This window comes from Aspergillus aculeatinus, assembly GCF_003184765.1.
Source record: "Aspergillus aculeatinus CBS 121060 unplaced genomic scaffold BO66scaffold_40, whole genome shotgun sequence".
In the NCBI taxonomy this organism is placed as follows: Eukaryota; Fungi; Ascomycota; class Eurotiomycetes; order Eurotiales; family Aspergillaceae; genus Aspergillus; species Aspergillus aculeatinus.
The window spans coordinates 180301-197691 of NW_020291509.1; the positions used below are offsets into that span (position 1 = coordinate 180301).

Here is a 17391-nt window from a genome sequence, read left to right on the forward strand (position 1 = left end):
AGGGGTGTAGCTTGTCGAGACTGGCTGGAGGGGGAAATGAAGACAAGCAGCGGAGGAAAGGTGGTCGATCATCTCCATTGGTCGACGGATGCCATCTTCATTAATACCTCATTTCCGGCCCAGGCAGGCTTCCCTCTTTTCCCTTCGCTCTTTCGCTGCGTCTCCCCACCAGCGAGGTAAGCGATGACCCTTTCGTCTCTTCCCCACCTCCTTCACAATATTCAGCAGCATCATCAAGGAATCAAGACTGACGGACTTGTATTTAGCGTGGCACTAGTGGACCTCACTAACGCGGTTGCCGTGATGAATCGTCCACTTTGACTCCTTGACGGCCTGACCCCCCCCCCCCGAGAAGAAAAGCCGTAACCGAGCCAGGGGCGGCGATTCTGCGGGGAAACCAGAGCCCTCTCGTTGGAGGAAACGGACTTGGCTCCCCGGATTTGACCTCATCGGAGAAGCTGGTCTGCTGGTCACAGTGTGCAGAACGCCCGCGCAGGGGCTCATGCAGGTCACACCTCGTCTAACAAGGTACAAGCCAGATGCCGACAAAGCGATTGGATGCCTGTGGCCAATGCATGTTCATGTCCGCTTCACATGCAGTCGAGTCGAACCCCCCCCCCCTCACCCGGTGCTGGACGGCCGCCTCATGCGGTCTATAAAAGGCAGTGACTTTCCTACTGTCTAGCGATTCTTTTTTTCACTCCAGTCTCATCCTCTGTTCTACTCATTATCCCCGTGTTTCCCTTGCCTCGCCATGATCCGGCGCGTCTCCTATGCGCTTTGCGCGCTGGCTCTCAGCTCCTGGGCCACTGCAGCCCCGCAGCTGAATGCTCGCGCTACAGGCAGTGTCGACTCCTGGTTCGCATCTGAGACCACGGTCGCCCTCGATGGCATTCTTGCCAACATCGGGGCGGATGGAGAGTTCTCCAAGAGTGCTAAGTCTGGCATCGTTATTGCTAGTCCAAGCACTGACAACCCGGACTGTGAGAAACTACTTTCTTCCTAGTTGTATGGTTGTCCGCTAACAAGGGATGCGCAGATTACTACACCTGGACCCGCGATTCGGCTTTGACCATGAAGATTCTTGTTGATCTCTTCGTCAACGGCGAATCGAGTCTCCAGACGGTGATCGAGGAGTATATCAATTCCCAGGCTTACCTGCAGACGGTTTCCAACCCGTCTGGTTCTCTCTCGGGCGGAGCAGGTCTTGGAGAACCGAAATTCAATGTGGACGAGACGGCGTACACTGGCAGCTGGGGTCGTCCACAGCGGGATGGACCTGCGTTGCGAGCGACCGCTCTGATTGGCTTTGGTAACTGGCTGATTGTAAGTTCTTCTGAAGAATTTCGAGTGGCTTGACTGACACTTTCAGAACAATGGCTACTCCACCTACGCGACGAACATCATTTGGCCCATTGTTCGCAATGATCTGTCCTATGTTGCTCAGTACTGGAACCAGACTGGCTACGGTTGGTCATCCCCAAACCCACTTCCCTACCAATGACCACTAACTCGAAATCATGCAGATCTGTGGGAGGAAGTCAATGGGTCTTCGTTCTTCACTGTTGCGGTCCAACATCGGGCACTTGTGGAAGGCAGCACCTTTGCTAAGAGTGTTGGCTCGTCTTGCAGCTGGTGCGATTCTCAGGCTCCGCAAATCTTGTGCTTCATGCAGAGCTTCTGGACTGGCTCCTATATGCTTGCCAACACCAACAGCGGCCGCAGTGGCAAGGACGCGAACACCGTGCTCGCCAGTATTCACACTTTTGATCCCGCCGCAGGCTGCGACGACACGACTTTCCAACCTTGCTCCCCGCGTGCGCTGGCCAACCACAAGGTCTATACTGACTCTTTCCGCTCGGTTTACTCGCTCAATTCTGGTATTGCTGAGGGCACTGCGGTTGCAGTCGGCCGCTACCCTGAGGACTCGTACTACAACGGTAACCCTTGGTTCTTGACCACCCTTGCAGCCGCTGAGCAGCTGTACGATGCTATCTATCAGTGGAACCGTATTGGGTCCATCACCATCACCAGCACGTCACTTGCCTTCTTCCAAGACCTGTACAGCTCCGCGGCGGTTGGAACCTACTCCTCTTCCAGCTCCGCCTTTACCTCCATCATCAGCGCTGTCAAGACCTATGCTGATGGATACGTGAGCGTGGCTGTGCGTCCAACTTCCCTTGATCTCAAAGTGCCTTACTGATAACCTACAGGAATCTCACGCTATGACCAATGGCTCTCTTTCCGAGCAGTATGATAAGACATACGGCACTCAGCTGTCTGCCCGAGATTTGACCTGGTCCTATGCTGCGGTCCTGACGGCCAACTTGCGCCGCAACTCGGTTGTGCCTCCTTCTTGGGGAGAGACGAGCGCGAGCAGTGTCCCCTCTGTCTGCTCTGCCACCTCTGCAACGGGTACCTACAGCACCGCTACCAACACTGCTTGGCCAAGCACGTTGACCAGCGGTAGCGCTGGCACCGGAACCACCACCACTACCACTAAGGCTGGCAGCGGTAGCACTACCACCACCACCACCACTACAAGCAAGACTTCAACAACAACCTCAGCCTGCTCCACGCCCACAAGTGTCGCAGTGACATTCGATGTGATCGCCACCACCACCTACGGAGAGAACGTGTTCATTTCCGGCTCCATCTCTCAGTTGGGCAGCTGGGACACCAGCAGTGCAATTGCATTGAGCGCCAGCAAGTACACCTCAAGCAACAACTTGTGGTATGCCACGATCAGCCTGCCCGCAGGCACTACCTTCCAGTACAAGTATATCCGCAAGGAGACAGATGGGTCCATTGTTTGGGAGAGTGACCCTAACCGGTCTTATACCGTTCCCTCGAGCTGTGGAGTGAGCAGTGCCACTGAGAGTGATACTTGGCGGTAATCGAGCTTGACGGAGTCTTCGATTGTGGGGACTATCAAGCTTGTTCGAAATATATAGCTATAACAATGGCGGCCCAATGATTAATCAGGGACTTAGTATTAATTCCTTGTCAAATGCAATGCTCTAATCCTTGAACTACGATCCTGATTGCCTTCATTAGAAGGCGATGTAATGGCAGCCTTTCTCTTGATGATTCTGGAAAAGCAGATGGCACAACAAACCAGAGCACAGCCACTGGAGGGTATTTCTTCACCTTCAGACACGTCCAGCCCGGATATTCTTAGCTATGAAACAGACAGCCTCAGGGGGCAAAGTATTCAGCAATCTGGTCAGAGCCATCGCTCGGAAGATATTGCTAGGACATCGTGACTTGCCACTCCACAAATGAATCAAGATACGAGTTTCCCTTTCGAAGCGGTATGCATAAGGTGATATGTATGCAAAACCGCATGCAATGAGCAAGGCACCGTTCCGCATCTGATCTATCCCATGGAGCTGCGATCCCGGCATTACCGTTTTGGAAAAGATATTGCACTCATCTCACAGCTCATGCATCCAAGCATTGCAATCGCCGTCCATACACCGACAATCCATGCATTTCGAGAGCAAGCGTGTGGCGCACAGTACGAGCTGGGGGCTTGGTCGAGACACAGCATTTAAACGCAACCTTACCCCAACAGCTTCAGGAGATTCCAGCTCTTGTCCAAACCACCAATCGTGCCTTCTCCTTCTTGTTATATTTTCTTTTTTCTTCTTCGTTGATTTTATTCTTTTGCGGTCTGCAACATCAAACCTCACGATGGACAACTATCACGCCTGCTCCTCGGTAATCAGTGAGTTCGAAGCGCGCAAAGCCGGCGCCTTCACCTCCCTTCCGATCCGCGTGAACCGCTACAGCGAGGTGGCCACCAAAGCTGCCCAGGACTTTGTGTGCAAATGGAACTGCCACTTCGATGTTGGGTCCAATTATCCCGGGTCAACATCAGCGACTCGCTTCGGACCGCGAGACAGCCCACTTGTCATGATCATCCCCGAGGCGCAGCCGGACAGACTGGCGACGGCGGCGTGTTTGGCTGAGATGGCACGACTGCTTGATGGTAAGCCCCTTCATTTCCTGTTTCCTTCTTGCGCGCGCGCGCGCGTGCGAGTGTGTTAGGAGGAAGTGCTGATGGAACAGTAGACCTCTGCCATCGATTCGGAACTCATAATCGACACGAGGGCTTTGAGCTGTTGAACCGGTGCATCGAGCGATTCTCGGCCTCCTCTTCCTGCTCGTGCTCTGGATCGTGCGGGAAGAGTTTGGGAGGGGACCGTCAGCACCACTATCGCCCCCACCACCACCATCATCGCCTTCAGCAGGTAATCTCGGAGATCTTCTCGAATGTTTGCCGGGCTGAGTGCGAGCACGGGGTGCATCTGCTTGAGGTGTATCGGAAAGCGATTGTTCGGGCTCCAACGCCACTGGACTGCAAGAAGAAGTTCGCCTTTGAGTGAGTCAGAGACTGTGGGAGGGTTGAATGTGTGACGACTGATGCCTTGTGTAGAGCCTTCTGGCCGATCCTGGAATTCGCCATCGGTGTTCATCTCTCGCACGTTGACCACATGCTTCTTCACGAAATCAAGGACGTCGCGGATGAGTGCCTCGCCTTGAACGATGAATACTGGAGCTGGACTGCAGGGTGCGCAGATCATAAGGCCGGGCGCAACATCATCGACTGCCTTATTCGCGTGGAGGGGTTGTCGGTTGACGCAGCACGCGAGAAGGTCAGAAGAAATATTCTTGAGCTCGAGAGCCGGTTCCTGTCCCTCAAGGACAGATTCTCCTGGCAACACCCGACCGAATCGATCCGTCTGCACCGTTGGATCGAGGCTGTCGGGGCGGCGATGGCCAGCTACAACTACTGGCGGGCGAATCTGTCGTCTCCATGCTTCAGCAGTGGCAACTGCGGCAAGGCCGAATGGACCAGCACCTCGTCTACCACCACCCTCATCGATCGTCCTTGCTCTCCCCAACTCAGCTACAGACTCCACCACAGCAGCCTCGAGAGCAAGACCACAGACACCACCGCTCTAACCGCTCCAACCACCTACATCAGCTCCATCGCCTCCACCCCGACCACCGCAATCCTGAACATGCTCCCGGCCGCGCTGAACTGCTGGGCCCGCGCGCCGGAACCCTCCCTCCAACACATCCAGACCACCTTCACCAACCTCCACAACGCCACTCTCATCCTCTGGGACATCTTCACCGCGAGCACCACCCGCCACAGCAGCCCGGCCACCCACATCGTCTTCGGGACCGCCCAGGCCACCAACAGCGCCTACTACGCCTTCACCCACGCCCTGCAATCCGTCCAGCACCACCCCCACCTCCTCAGCAACCCGCCGCAAGCCACCGCCATCCTGACCGAAGGTCTCACCAGACTCTTCACCGGCCAGAGCTGGGCCCTGAACTGGAAGTTCACGCACCACATCCCCACCGAGCCCGAGTACCTAGGCCTAATCGACGACACCACGGGGGCACTCTTCTCCATTCTGGTCCGCCTGCTGCAGTCGCAGTCCCGCTGTGCCCCTCCCTCGCCATCCCCATGCCATCCTCACAACAGTAGCAGCAGCACCAACGACCCCAAGTTCCTGAACCGCAGCGACTCCCTCCTCTACCTCACCAACCTCCTTGCGCGGTTTATCCGCATCCGCGAGGAGTACCTCTTCTTCACCACCGAGTCCACCACACCAACTAGCCCCACTCCCTCCAAGCCTGGGGCAGAAAGCACGATAGGAGGATACAGCTACTCCTACCCCATCATCCGGCTCCTGAACACACGGCCCGAGTGCCGTGCGCAGATCACCGCGCTGCTATCCTCTTCTGCTGCAGCAGCGACTGCTGGCTCATGCTCATCAACGTACGCTGGTTCGTTCTCGGGTTGTGCGTCTCGTGGAACCAGTCCCTCGCCGTGCGCCTGCCCCCCTTCTACTGCGTCTTCTTCTCCCTCTTCTTGTTCCTGTCCCTCTTCAACTGGAGCAAACGGCACGGGCCAGGGCTTCGGAGCGTGCGGTAGTGCTATCCCGCCGCCGATGAGTGTCCCCGGTCTGTTGCACTTGCTCCGCGATTCCGGGGTGTTGGCCGCCACCAGGGAGTTCCTGCGGGATATGGAGGAGCAGATTGAGCGGGAGGTCGGGCGGTTGGAGGCGGGGGTGTTTGGCGGGGAGACGAATTCGTTGGTGCGGACGGTTGTGGGGCGGTTGAGTGTGCGGGGGGTGGTTTGATCCTGATGTCTATGCTGGTATGTGAAGGTTTTAACGGTGAAGTATGCTTGTATCAAGATTTTTCCTTCGCTGGGGAGGTGGGGTGAGGTGTACTCTAAGTATTGGGTGATAGAGTGTATGTAAGTAAAGGAATGATAGTTGGGTATCATGCTACTTGTGCTCGATTTTGAGAAAGATTTTGCCAATTATATCTATATCTTAGAAAACGGCCTTGAGTGAAAGCATACGCGGTCGAAGTAGAGTTCTGCCCAGTGCATGAAGCTACTATCTATCCCCATCTATAGACCCAGCCCCACCCCAGCCCTCTACTCCCGCCCCTAGCCATACCTATCCCTACTCCTCCTACACCAACTCCCAAAGCAGCACGGTATCTCTCTATTGCCGCACAATCTGAAAGCCATCCCATGCAAACAGCCACCACACCGCAACTACAATCCGACAAAATCTCTGTCACCACATGGTAAACACCGCCCAAACAAGAACCAAGAAGCTCCTTGGTCCAGCCCTTGAATGAGCTTAGCAGCGGGGATGGGGCGCGAACCCGGGCTATTGGTGCACCGTACTCCATACCAACGAATGACTTGGATCCCCTTCCCGAGAAGCGACTTGGCTTGGTCCACCTGCAAAGAACTGGTCTCGTGAGGCTCGTATAGCTTTCCAAGTTCCCCTAATTCCCCAAAGGTATAGCAATATACTGCACATCCAGCAAATACAGGTACCTAGTGAGAAATCGGCGCCACTCTGCATTTCGTGATATCTCCTCTTCTTAGGGTAGCTAGGATATCCTTTCTCTCTTTTTCCATATGCTCTACACGCATTTAATTAACAAGAATCATAACAAATCGAATCACTAACTGCTGGAACTCCCTGTTTTAACAATGATCACCGAGTGCCAGCCAGGCAACAAATAGTTATCCCCCGGCGATCTCAGCACCACAACAGACAAGGTGATTCCATTCTATCTATCCAGACCCAATAACCCCCCCCCCATATACTCAGCTAAGTATAAGTGCAACGCTGTACAGCACAGTATAGTACTCCATTCCATGTCCAACACGCAGAAACCCAACACCTCAAACAAAACAAAATCCTCACACCAACCCCAAAAAACCCTTCTCTCACACCTCGAAAAATGCACCGCTTATCCCCGGGAGCATCCACCCGAAACCCCCTTCTTCCCCTCGTCTTGTCTTTCTATTGTGTGTGTGTGTGTGTGTGTGTGTGTGCGCGCGCGCGTGCGTGTTAAATTGACGGTGTGTTCAAAACGACACAGATATGGTATACAACGGCGTCGCGATGGTCTGCGACGGCGGGACGGTGGGGTTTCCCTACCGGGCTTGTGTCTGTGCGGTGGATCCGGTGCATTGTACGGGGGATGGGAGTGTTGCTGGTGGTGGTGGTGATGATATTACGACGGCTACGGCTACGGCTACGGCTACGCCCACGCCAACTCCTAGCAGTCTGGATTTCGGGGTGGAGAGGGTTGGCGGCAGTTGTGCCGGGGTATTGGGAGGTGGGGGCGATGGGGTTTGGGGGTTGGGGGTTTTTGAGTAGACGTTTAGTACTGGGCGTTGCAGAAGGGGTTGTAGTGTCGATTATTCTTGGATGCCAGGCGTGTGGGTTATTGTATGACTGGAAACGAGAAACAGAGCCTTGGTGCTTTGGGTGGTTGTTGACGGTTTCTTTCTCGTTTTCCATGTTTCTTCACGGGCATTATTGATTGGGTTTATTAGTACAGGAACCCAAGATATGGGTATACTTCTTTCTCTGCCGCGTCATGCGGTTCTCTTGCCTGGGGGTGATAAATACGCAAAGTTGCGAGTCGACAGAATAGACCTGAACATGTGGATTCCTCTGTCAAGTACTCCAGAAGGAGACTAGATTAAGCTGATACTTGGAAGCTCAGGAACCAACATCAATTTCTTTAACACATAGCTTACGGCCTTTACAACCCGGTCTAATCTCAAAAACAATTCAAGTGAGCCAGCCAACATATATTCAGAGAGACTATATCTAACCCAACTCACTCATCGTTAATTTATGTATAAATAAAACCAAAAACTCAACCCACGCACATCCTATCCAATTCAGAGAGGGTTTTCCAAGAGAGTTTAGACCAACCGAAACATAAAAGAGACCGCAACACGACTCTAGATAAACAAGAACCCAAATCTTCCCGATTCCCTCTCCTAATCTAAAGCCTTCCAGCCCAACGCAGCTCTCCCCTCTCTCGTCCAAGACACACGCAAGCGTAGTATATCATTTCTCGAATGAAGAACCTCGTAGGCGGAGTTGAAAAGAAGAAAGCGAAAGAATGGAATCCGGATAAGATGGTGATTGACCCCCCAAAGTTCTTTTCCAGAGTCCCACACCTTCTCAGAAAGAAGGTGGAAACCGACGTCGTGACTGGAACATCAGGGAGATCAACTTTTGCCCTCCACTAGACCTGAACCCCGTTTAAGCGCAACGGCACCAGGACCGGCTGTTGTTTTTGGTGTTTTGTCGCGGGTCATGAGTGTTCGGGGACGGCGAAAGTAGCGTGAGTCGAGTAATTGGAGTTTATGATGAATCAAAATATATAGCGTGTATGTGTATGAGATAAGTCATGTTGCGGGACGGGGAGGAGAATTCCTTATTCGAGATGGACGAAAGCTGAGAGATATTGATTTATTGATTATGGACCGAAAGGATAGATTTTGGCGTTCACGTGGAAAGTGAGAGGAAGCTCCAGGCTATCTCAGGGGAGTCATTTACATGACAGTGCAGCCGCCGCCGGGGGAGGCGCCTATACTTGATATTAGCCAACGTTCTGACCTTTACGTGGGATTGATAAGGAAGGGATCGGAGTGCAAAAGTCATGACAAGCCAGATCCAAGCGAGGACATACCGCGGGTGGTGGATTCCTTGACAATCTCGACGGGGGCCATTTTGAATGATTGAAGTGATGATCGAAAGATTGAATTTGTTTTTGTTTTGCTTGTAATAAAACTTGCGGATGGAGAGAAAAAGAAGCAATCCTCGAGAGGATTCGAAGGGGTTTATATAGATTTCTGGCAGATATCAATCCGTAGAATTCGTGAATGAGAACATGTACTCCATCTTTGATATTCAACAAGAGACCAATGGCAGTTGAGGAAGTATGAGGACGGTCTCGGCAGGTACGAATGAAAGGGCAGCCTAGGGCGAGAGAGTCAGTATCGTTTCTGTGATACTTTCTTTCTTCCTGTCGGTAAACTTCAACATGGCGTTCGAGAAGGCTTTCATGGAGGAATCACATGGGGATGAGGTAGAAAGAACGGAACGGAGGCGACTGGGATGTATGGTTTGGGATCGTTGAGGATGTCTGGAAGGACAGGGATTAGATCTTCATATTGTTCTAATAATGGACCAATGACAGGTCGGTTTCGGTATCTAGAATCGAGATAAGGGGCGCTCTGCTTTCGGTTCTGGAACTGAGGCTGCATGTCATTCTTTCTTCTGGCCCGACCTGTTGAATAACGGGGCACGAAGCCCGCGAGGGCTGTGGTTGGTCTCGCAACGGTAGTGGATGTGCCTGGACGAGTCTGGAGCGGTCAATTGTATGCATCCAGATGAATGTGCCTTCGAAAACCATAGACCGACAAACTGAATCTGGCATGGATCATGGATCATCGTGAATGTGTCAACCTCGTGGGGTTGAGTTTGGAAGAGTTTGGAAGTGCCACGCGTGGAGGAAATCCGGGACGGCGCCGAATCACCATCCGTCCCTGCCTATTGTTCTTCAACAACAATACTAACCACCACCTGCCACCACTCGCTTACAACTTTGGGTCGGTCCACAGAACACAAAATAATAAAGAAACATCCAATTTCATTGCTGCTAAGCCAGAATCCAAAGATTGAACTAGATTACTCCTTCAGGTGTAAATAGGCTCCGTCAATTCGTTCAGTGTCAGCCCCTCCTTGGCAACATCCTCCTCGATCAGGAACATCAGAGGCATTTCGACCAGTGTTCCCTTGACCTGACTGAGCAGTTCTTTCACCTGCTTGACACCCTCAGGGCCCGGAGGGAAGTCATCCCGTACCACATGTCCGTATTCGTACCGAGCAGGCTGGGAGTCGTCCTTGCCATATGCCTGCTTGTCTGCGTTGTGGAAGTAGTATCCATAGAATTCCTTGTAGGTGGCCCAGTTCCGGACTTGGTCATCAGGAACCGAGTGAAAGACCTTCCGGAACACCTCAGTGTTCGTTCTGGCCCGAGTGTTCCACATGCTATGCATTGTGTCCGCCAAGGGGTCGGCCACAATCTGGCTTTCTGGAGACTCGGCATCGAATGTGTTTGGTACACCGACAGGCTCGAAGTTGGCATCGGGACGTTCTGGATCCTGCGGTGGCAAGAGACCAAGGTGCTTACGGAACAGGTATCTCCGGAGAGAAGCGGCAAATCGACTCGCGCTCCATGGCTGACCGTTCATGCGCGACTGGATAGGGGTGTAGTCTTCAATCACGATTGCAATCTCAGAGTCGTGATCACCCAGCTGGGAGCGATCGTTCAAGTTGGCAGATCCAACGATAGCAACCCGATCGTCGGCAATCATAACCTATGCTTCCGTCAACTTAGGCGTTCACACAATCATAATTAATGCTTACCTTAGAATGTATGTAAAGTTCTTCGGTGACAAACGCGTCGATTTCAGCCTCGGCAGGACCTTCCCACGGCACGTTGCGGATATCTGTACCATTCAACATGTAACATTCGCTGACGCTGTCCCACCGACCAGGCGCAGACTTAGTGCTGGAGACCTGTTGAGCAGCCTGCTGGTACTGCTGGTAAGGGGCGGTGGTGTCAAAGGCCGCACGAGGAGCGCCCGGTCCATAGCCACCCGGGCCAGCTGTGGTCAGGTCGTGCTCCTTGCGGGCTTCCTCGTAGTTCACACCACTTCTGTTCTCCGCCTGAAGCAATGGGCCGCTGACATTGATTCGGTCGTAGTTGCGCAGGTTGTAGAATCGGATGTAATCCATCGGGTTATATCCTTCTTTGGCAATCAGTTCCATGATACTACTGCCTCCACGGTTGATGCAGTTGTACTGGAACTCCATGATGGCCCGGGTGCCCAGAGTGGATTCATCGCTCAGGTCTCCCGCAAAGCAGGGAACGGATGGGAGGACAACAACAATCTTGTACTTCTCGCCCGCTCGTGCAGCACGAAGAATACGTTCAACAATCGCAGCTCCAATCTTGTTCTGAACGGGCTTCTGGGCATCACCAGTTGCAGTAATGAAGAACTGGTTTTCGATGTAAACGAAGTGCTGACTGTTACGGATGATAGCTGCGTATGCGTCGGCGATGGAATGCTCGGTGGGCGTTCCGTTGCTCCACTTGGAAGCACTGCGTACGATCTGACAAACCATGTTGCCGCGCGGCTGAGCGCCCTGGCGATAATTCATACGATCCTGGTAATGATGGATTTGGCCAGCCAGTTCACCACGAAGAACATTACTGTAATCTGTGATGTTCTCCTTGATACCACGGAAGTTGAAGCCTCTCTCGGAGTCGCCGTATGCATGACCCCCGCTGTGATAGTCGTGGAGACCGCGGGTTTGCGAGTGCTGACCCTCTTGAGTAGGGGGAGGCGGGTAAGCCTGATTTTGACCTTGGCTCGGGGAGTATGACTGGTATTGAGATTGAGGCTGGCCCTGTTGGTGAGGGTACGCTTGACTCTGGGGCTGGGTGGGAGTCTGTTGAGTGTATGCTTGACCCTGAGATTGTGTGTAGGTCTGCTGACTCTGGGGCTGAGTGGTAGTCTGCTGTTGAGAGTACGCTTGACCTTGAGGTTGCGTATAGGTCTGCTGGTGAGAGTATGTTTGATCCTGAGACTGGCCATAGCTACTCTGCTGGGCTGATGTAGTACCCTGGCTTGAAGGAGGCCCAGGGGGAGGCGGAGGGAACGAATCACCAGTGTAGGTATAGTGGTGCTTTTCATCGTGACTTGGTGTATATGCCTGGTTTGGTGTGTATGCAGGCGGAGCCTGTTGCTGCCAGTTGGAATCTGCCTGAGAGCTAGGGTGGGGCGAGGTAGCCTGATATCCACTTTGATGAGACTCGGGCTGTTGCTGCCAGCTTTGAGTATGCTGGATATTGCCAGAATAAGCAGCAGGCTGAGGCGTTGCGGGCTGGGGCTGCTGCTGCCAACTAGGGGTGCTTTGAGTGGCAGGCTGAGCGCTACCGCCATAGGAAGCAGTCTGCTGAGGGCTTTGCTGCTGATGAGCTTGTTGTTGCCAGCTAGGGGTCGCCTGGTTGCCGGCGCTAGATGGTTGAGCATCGCTAGATTGTGCCGCAGGCTGCGGAGATGCGGCCTGTTGTTGCCAGCTGGGAGTGGAAGGGTTTGGGCTGGCCGGAAGAGCGCCGGGCTGGGCTGTGAATGTCTGCTGCCAGCTGGGAGTGGAAGGTCCCTGGTTTGGCGCTGCAGGCTGATGAGTTGGCCGCTGTTGTTGGCCCTGCTGCTGACCCTGCTGCTGACCTTGTTGGGGGCCCATAGAAGAGGTAGGGCGGCCGTACAAGTTCAGTTTTGTGTATCTAGCATTGTTGCGCGAGTAGTACTTGAGGTCATAGATGAAGTTCCATCGCTCGACAAAGTGCCGTCTCAGGTCTTCGACCACCTGCCCGTGCAAGCTGACTGAGATGTCTGACCATCCCATGCGGGATGTCTTCTTCCGATCCAACTGGTTCTTCTCCCAGTTGGCTACATCCTGGAAATCAAGCACTCTAGCATTGTTGTAATCCTGACCAGGGAAAACGATTTCGTTCAGGTCCTGGCCATGAACATCGGCGAGCGCGTGCTGATTAGTGTCCCAACGGCCGAAGCACATATCCAAACCACCCATGAATGCCACGCGACCATCGATAAGGCAAAGCTTCTCGTGGTGGGCCCAGTAAAGGATGACATCTTCGTGCATACCATAGATTCCCTTGATGGTATCAGCGGACATCTTAGCCAGATTGCCTGCATCTAACGACAGGTTCTGAAGGGAAGATGCGATAGACGCTTCCAGCTCCTGACGATCAGGAAGATGGTCAGGGTGACGGAACACAGCGATGTTCTGATGGAGATCTTCCAGGTGGTGCTTTGTGTGATGGGAGGAAACTGCGCTTTGGATTAGCTATCGCAGTAGTGTACGGTACCCTTTCTGAACATACGTGTCAATGCCTGAGTCACCTCCTTATAGACAATGATGTTGACGCGAACGCCTCGCTGCGCAGCAGCCAACAGCATTCGATCCAGTCGATACTGCTCGTTCTTCGCCGGAGGACGTCTCAGGTAAAGTTCTGGCGACAACCACCCTGGTTTTCACGTCAGTCAAAATGTCCATCACCTCACGACTGACACTACCCAGAGCTTACAATCCAAGATCCAGATATACTCCTTCGCACTCTCCAAGGCCTTGGAGACAGCATAGAAGTATGCACATCCATCAACATGCCACTTGACTTCGTTGCCCTGACGTTCTGGTGCAAAACTGCCAAAGCGGTTCTGTGTCTGTGGCTTGATCGATCCATACTGCTCATAAGCCTGGGGGTCCAAGGCAGTTCCGATCCTTTGTGCGAACTCATTTCCGAGGTTCTCCAGTTTTCCGAACAATCCGGAGAGCTTGTCCTGCCTCTGGGGTTTCTGGGGTTGCTGATGATAGGTGGACTGCTGGTGCTGGTACTGTTGCGGGCTGGTGTTTCCGTACGACGGCGGGTATTGCTGGGCGGAACCTTGGGTCTGAGATTGGGTTTGGTGGTACTGGCTCTGGCTCTGGGGTAGATAAATCCGTGGTCAGTAAGGCAAGTTGAAAATGGTACTGTGCCTGAGATTCCTGATTTACCTGCTGCGTGTTGCTGGTACTGCCCTGCTGCTGCTGATGGCTCTTGTAGGTTTCCTTCAATTTTTGGAAAGTGTCGCCGACAAATCCCCTCGCGGTATCGCCGGATGTGCCCCGCGCTGAGTCGCCGTAGTAGTGGCCGTAGGCCAGGTCTTCCTCACGGTGGGACATGGGGACGACTGTTAAACCCGGATATGAGAGGAGGATAGATGGTGTAACAATAGACCAAAAAAAAAGAGAGAGAGAGAAAGGATGCTGACCGCCACGAGAGGGAAAGGATAGTTGTTATTATTATGTAGTCTCACGGAGGGTGGGGGAGGGGATCATCTGAGGCAGGAGGAATACGGTTTAGGGGAATACGGGGCTAAACCACGACGGTAAGACAGCCCCGCCAGTCCAGCTTATCCACCTTCTAGGCTTCCGTCTAGTTCGAGGTTGTTGGTTTGTTTATGTTTCCTTGTGCTCGGCCACTGTCGGGTGGTGGTAGTTACTGGTGCGAATGTTCTCCGCTAGCCATGGCGGCTATTTGTCAACACTATCTAACTTGCACTTCTTTCTGCTGCTATCCTATCTTAACCACCGACATCGAGTGTTGCCTTGCAGGGCGGGGGCGATGCACCATCGCCTTTCTAGATCGCTGCAGTGTGGCTGTGCCGGCAATGATGGCGGGGAATCCCCAGTTAGCTTGAAACAACACCCGTACGGACCTTACCTGACAGCCTCTGATGACGCATGATACGGTGATTCCAGCCCCTCTGTTGACTGTGGCTTATGTGGCTCTGCCACACCGCATCGTTCATCCCGAGCATTGCGTCGCGCAAGCCCATTCAACATTCACACTGAGAGCGCTAAGAGTGTTGAGCTAGAACGCTCAAGTCCTGGGCGATCTTGGCACACGGGAATAACGCGGGCTTGTTGTCGCCAATCCTGAGACATGATCCACTTACATCGGTATAACGACAATAACATATGTGGTCATATACTCCATAAACCGAGATTATACAAATGTCTCAAGCCGATCGAACTCTGCTGCTCACGAATCTTAGCAGTGCTTCGCAAGACGATCTGATGCTGTGAAATCCGCGACTATCCGACTATCCGCAAGTCGGACAACAACCAGCTTTCCGCGGTCGGATCCACTTCCTTGTTAGCGCAAACCTCCTTCCACCTTCATGTTCTGGAAGACTGGAATGCACCGCCAAATGATTCTCGAACTTTCGCAAAGCTTTCGCGATGAGGATCCTTAGGGTGGTAAGCTAGACAGATTGTTCGTCGATTCTAGCAGGGGAAGAGTCCTGTGTGGAATGACATCGCATTCAGTGTATTGGCGAGCACTCGCTGAGCATTGGGGACTCAATTGCTGTCAGGCCCGTGTGCGAATGCTGCTATTTAAACCAGGACTAGCAGCAGTAAACACTAGTACTGGGATAAGCAGAAGAAATCGTGTCTGCTTTCTGGGAGATGTATTGAGCAGGAAAAGTCATTCGTTGTGCAATGAGGAAATATATTCCAGAACAATGACCCAGCCAGATTCTTGCAGCTTTTCTCAGTATGTCTAGCATTTCATCCCCACTATAAGGGGCTTGGAACAAGAAAGAGTTTTGTTTCCTTGACCATAGCTCACTATAAAGGAGTTTCCGGCCATATCCGGGGCTTGTGGCCTTACTAGAACTACACTTGTCGTAGTCTTCTTGCGGAAGATTGTGCAGAAAATATTTAACTTCATCATCGTTCATCGGGATCCAGATTCATAGTAATGGTCTATTTGAGAAGACCAGATATCATTGGCTTGGAACACAAAGTATTCAATCTTTTCGAGTTCTGACAGAGCGAGATCATCTAAAGGGTAACTTATTGAGGATGGCGTCATTGTTTTGATTGCCCCTCGGTATCGTCGGATGAAGAGCAACCCCGCACCGAGGTGGAACAGCAATAGCTGTCGAATTTCTTCAGGGGCACTTCAAGTCAGACGCCTCTGACAGGAAGAACCGCAGGCTGCGATCTTGAGAATGGCTAAATGCGATAGAACGTCCAAATATAAGTACCGCGTAGATAAGATCTTCGCTGTCATGTTGTGTCTAAACCTAAAGTTCGTCCTTGGATGGCAGCAAGCGCTGCCTGCCCCTCACTGACAGGCCCCCGCAGCAGACGGACCCCGCACCGCAGTTGGAGAAACCAGAGCAGCAACAATTATTTAAGAATGACATCGGCCCATATCTTGACCACTTATTGTCTAATCCTGCGCTGCTACCATTGGCCCTCTGAGACCTATCCCCAAAGAACCTCATCTATTCGATTGTAACATCAAACCAACATCACAATGTCTCTCGCAACCCTCGACGTAAGTTGCCGGACAAGACCCACGACGTCGATGACGTTGTACCAGGGAAGTCATTTCCGCACGTACTAATCAACAGCGCATCACCAGGTTTCCCAACACCCCTACCTCCCCGCCGCCTCCGAGACGCTGTTCAAGGCCAAGGCATCGAAGAAGCTGAGCTTCGAGCAAATCGCCGAGCACATCGGTCGCAACGAGGTTGCCGCGGCCGCCCTTTTCTACGGCCAGGCCAAGGCATCCCCCGAAGACATCGACAAGCTGTCCTCCCTCCTCGATGTTCCCCGCGATCTTCTGGAAGAGCAGCTCAGTGGCTTCCCGGATCGCGGCCGCTCGGTCGAGATGCCGCCCAAGGAGCCGCTGATCTACCGATTGTATGAGATCGTGCAGAACTACGGGTACGCGTACAAGGCTGTTCTGAATGAGAAGTTCGGGGATGGCATTATGAGTGCCATCTCGTTCTCGACCAAGGTGGAGAAGGAGACGGATGAGGCTGGAAACAACTGGGCTGTTATCACTCTGAGAGGAAAATGGTTTGTCAACAGGATTGTTTAATTCTTGCATGAGACTTGCTAACTGAGACTACGACAGGTTGCCTTTCTCACGGTTCTAAGTATGATTATGTGAGTCTAGGGAGGCGGTAGTAATTGAAATGCATGTAAATAATATTTGAAAGGGGTACCATATTTTATCTGTTCCTGCGCATGAATTTCATTCCTATGGGTAGTAGTAATGCGCAAAGTAGAGAATTCACAGCCGGCGTGGAGTGACACCTACCCTCACCCGCCAGGTTGGGCGTGTGTCATAGTGAAGTGAGGATGGCCTCCATAACACACAATCCTTGCGCATCCACCCCATTGACTGACTCACCTTCCAACTCCCTCAACCTTCTATCCAAATCCCTTCGGCTGCCTCGTTCTTTTCATCTATCACACTTCTTCCCACTGCAATCTTCTCAAACAGTGACATCGAGGATTTCACTTTAAGCCCTCAACTATTTCTCCACGGCCATTGTGGCCTACACTCCTATCTTCCTCCCCTTTGAAA

The 17391-nt window shown here is 52.7% G+C and overlaps 5 protein-coding genes across 5 annotated transcripts; 4 read left to right on the top strand and 1 right to left on the bottom strand.

The window, feature by feature from the left end:
* Positions 1–754: 754 nt before the first annotated feature.
* BO66DRAFT_378886 (putative glucan 1,4-alpha-glucosidase) lies at positions 755–2968 on the top strand (the record flags this gene model as incomplete). The annotated part of the gene is made up of 5 exons (XM_025645814.1): positions 755–983; positions 1040–1326; positions 1373–1469; positions 1527–2164; positions 2214–2968. The coding sequence occupies 5 exons, from the start codon at positions 755–757 to the stop codon at positions 2895–2897; spliced, it is 1935 nt and encodes a 644-aa protein (XP_025501504.1). The 3' UTR covers positions 2898–2968.
* A 638-nt stretch (positions 2969–3606) lies between these two features.
* BO66DRAFT_430442 (uncharacterized protein) lies at positions 3607–6628 on the top strand (the record flags this gene model as incomplete). The annotated part of the gene is made up of 5 exons (XM_025650522.1): positions 3607–3994; positions 4078–4387; positions 4442–6115; positions 6277–6283; positions 6449–6628. Exons 1-5 carry the CDS (start codon positions 3697–3699, stop codon positions 6626–6628), a joined length of 2469 nt encoding a protein of 822 aa, XP_025501505.1. The 5' UTR covers positions 3607–3696.
* Positions 6629–7296: 668 nt separating this feature from the next.
* Positions 7297–7718, top strand: BO66DRAFT_403635 (uncharacterized protein; the record flags this gene model as incomplete). Its single annotated transcript, XM_025648876.1, has 2 exons — positions 7297–7363; positions 7438–7718. The coding sequence occupies 2 exons, from the start codon at positions 7297–7299 to the stop codon at positions 7716–7718; spliced, it is 348 nt and encodes a 115-aa protein (XP_025501506.1).
* Positions 7719–9994: 2276 nt separating this feature from the next.
* On the bottom strand, positions 9995–14273 carry pld2 (putative phospholipase D (PLD)). The gene is made up of 5 exons (XM_025647808.1): positions 14013–14273; positions 13546–13942; positions 13342–13485; positions 10794–13288; positions 9995–10744 (listed from the first exon to the last, which is right to left on the bottom strand). The coding sequence occupies exons 1-5, from the start codon at positions 14178–14180 to the stop codon at positions 10061–10063; spliced, it is 3888 nt and encodes a 1295-aa protein (XP_025501507.1). The 5' UTR covers positions 14181–14273; the 3' UTR covers positions 9995–10060.
* Positions 14274–16329: 2056 nt separating this feature from the next.
* On the top strand, positions 16330–16899 carry cyn1 (putative cyanate hydratase; the record flags this gene model as incomplete). The annotated part of the gene is made up of 2 exons (XM_025643995.1): positions 16330–16350; positions 16438–16899. 2 exons carry the CDS (start codon positions 16330–16332, stop codon positions 16897–16899), a joined length of 483 nt encoding a protein of 160 aa, XP_025501508.1.
* Between the last annotated feature and the right edge of the window lie 492 nt (positions 16900–17391).

Coding starts and splice junctions, on each gene's coding strand:
- pld2 (XM_025647808.1), bottom strand. CDS start 14,180: ATGTCCCACCGTGAGGAAGACCTGGCCTACGGCCACTACTACGGCGAC. Junction 13,943..14,012: donor GTACCAGCAACACGCAGCAG/GTAAATCAGGAA, acceptor TATCTACCCCAG/AGCCAGAGCCAGTACCACCA. Junction 13,289..13,341: donor GGTGACTCAGGCATTGACAC/GTATGTTCAGAA, acceptor TCCAAAGCGCAG/TTTCCTCCCATCACACAAAG.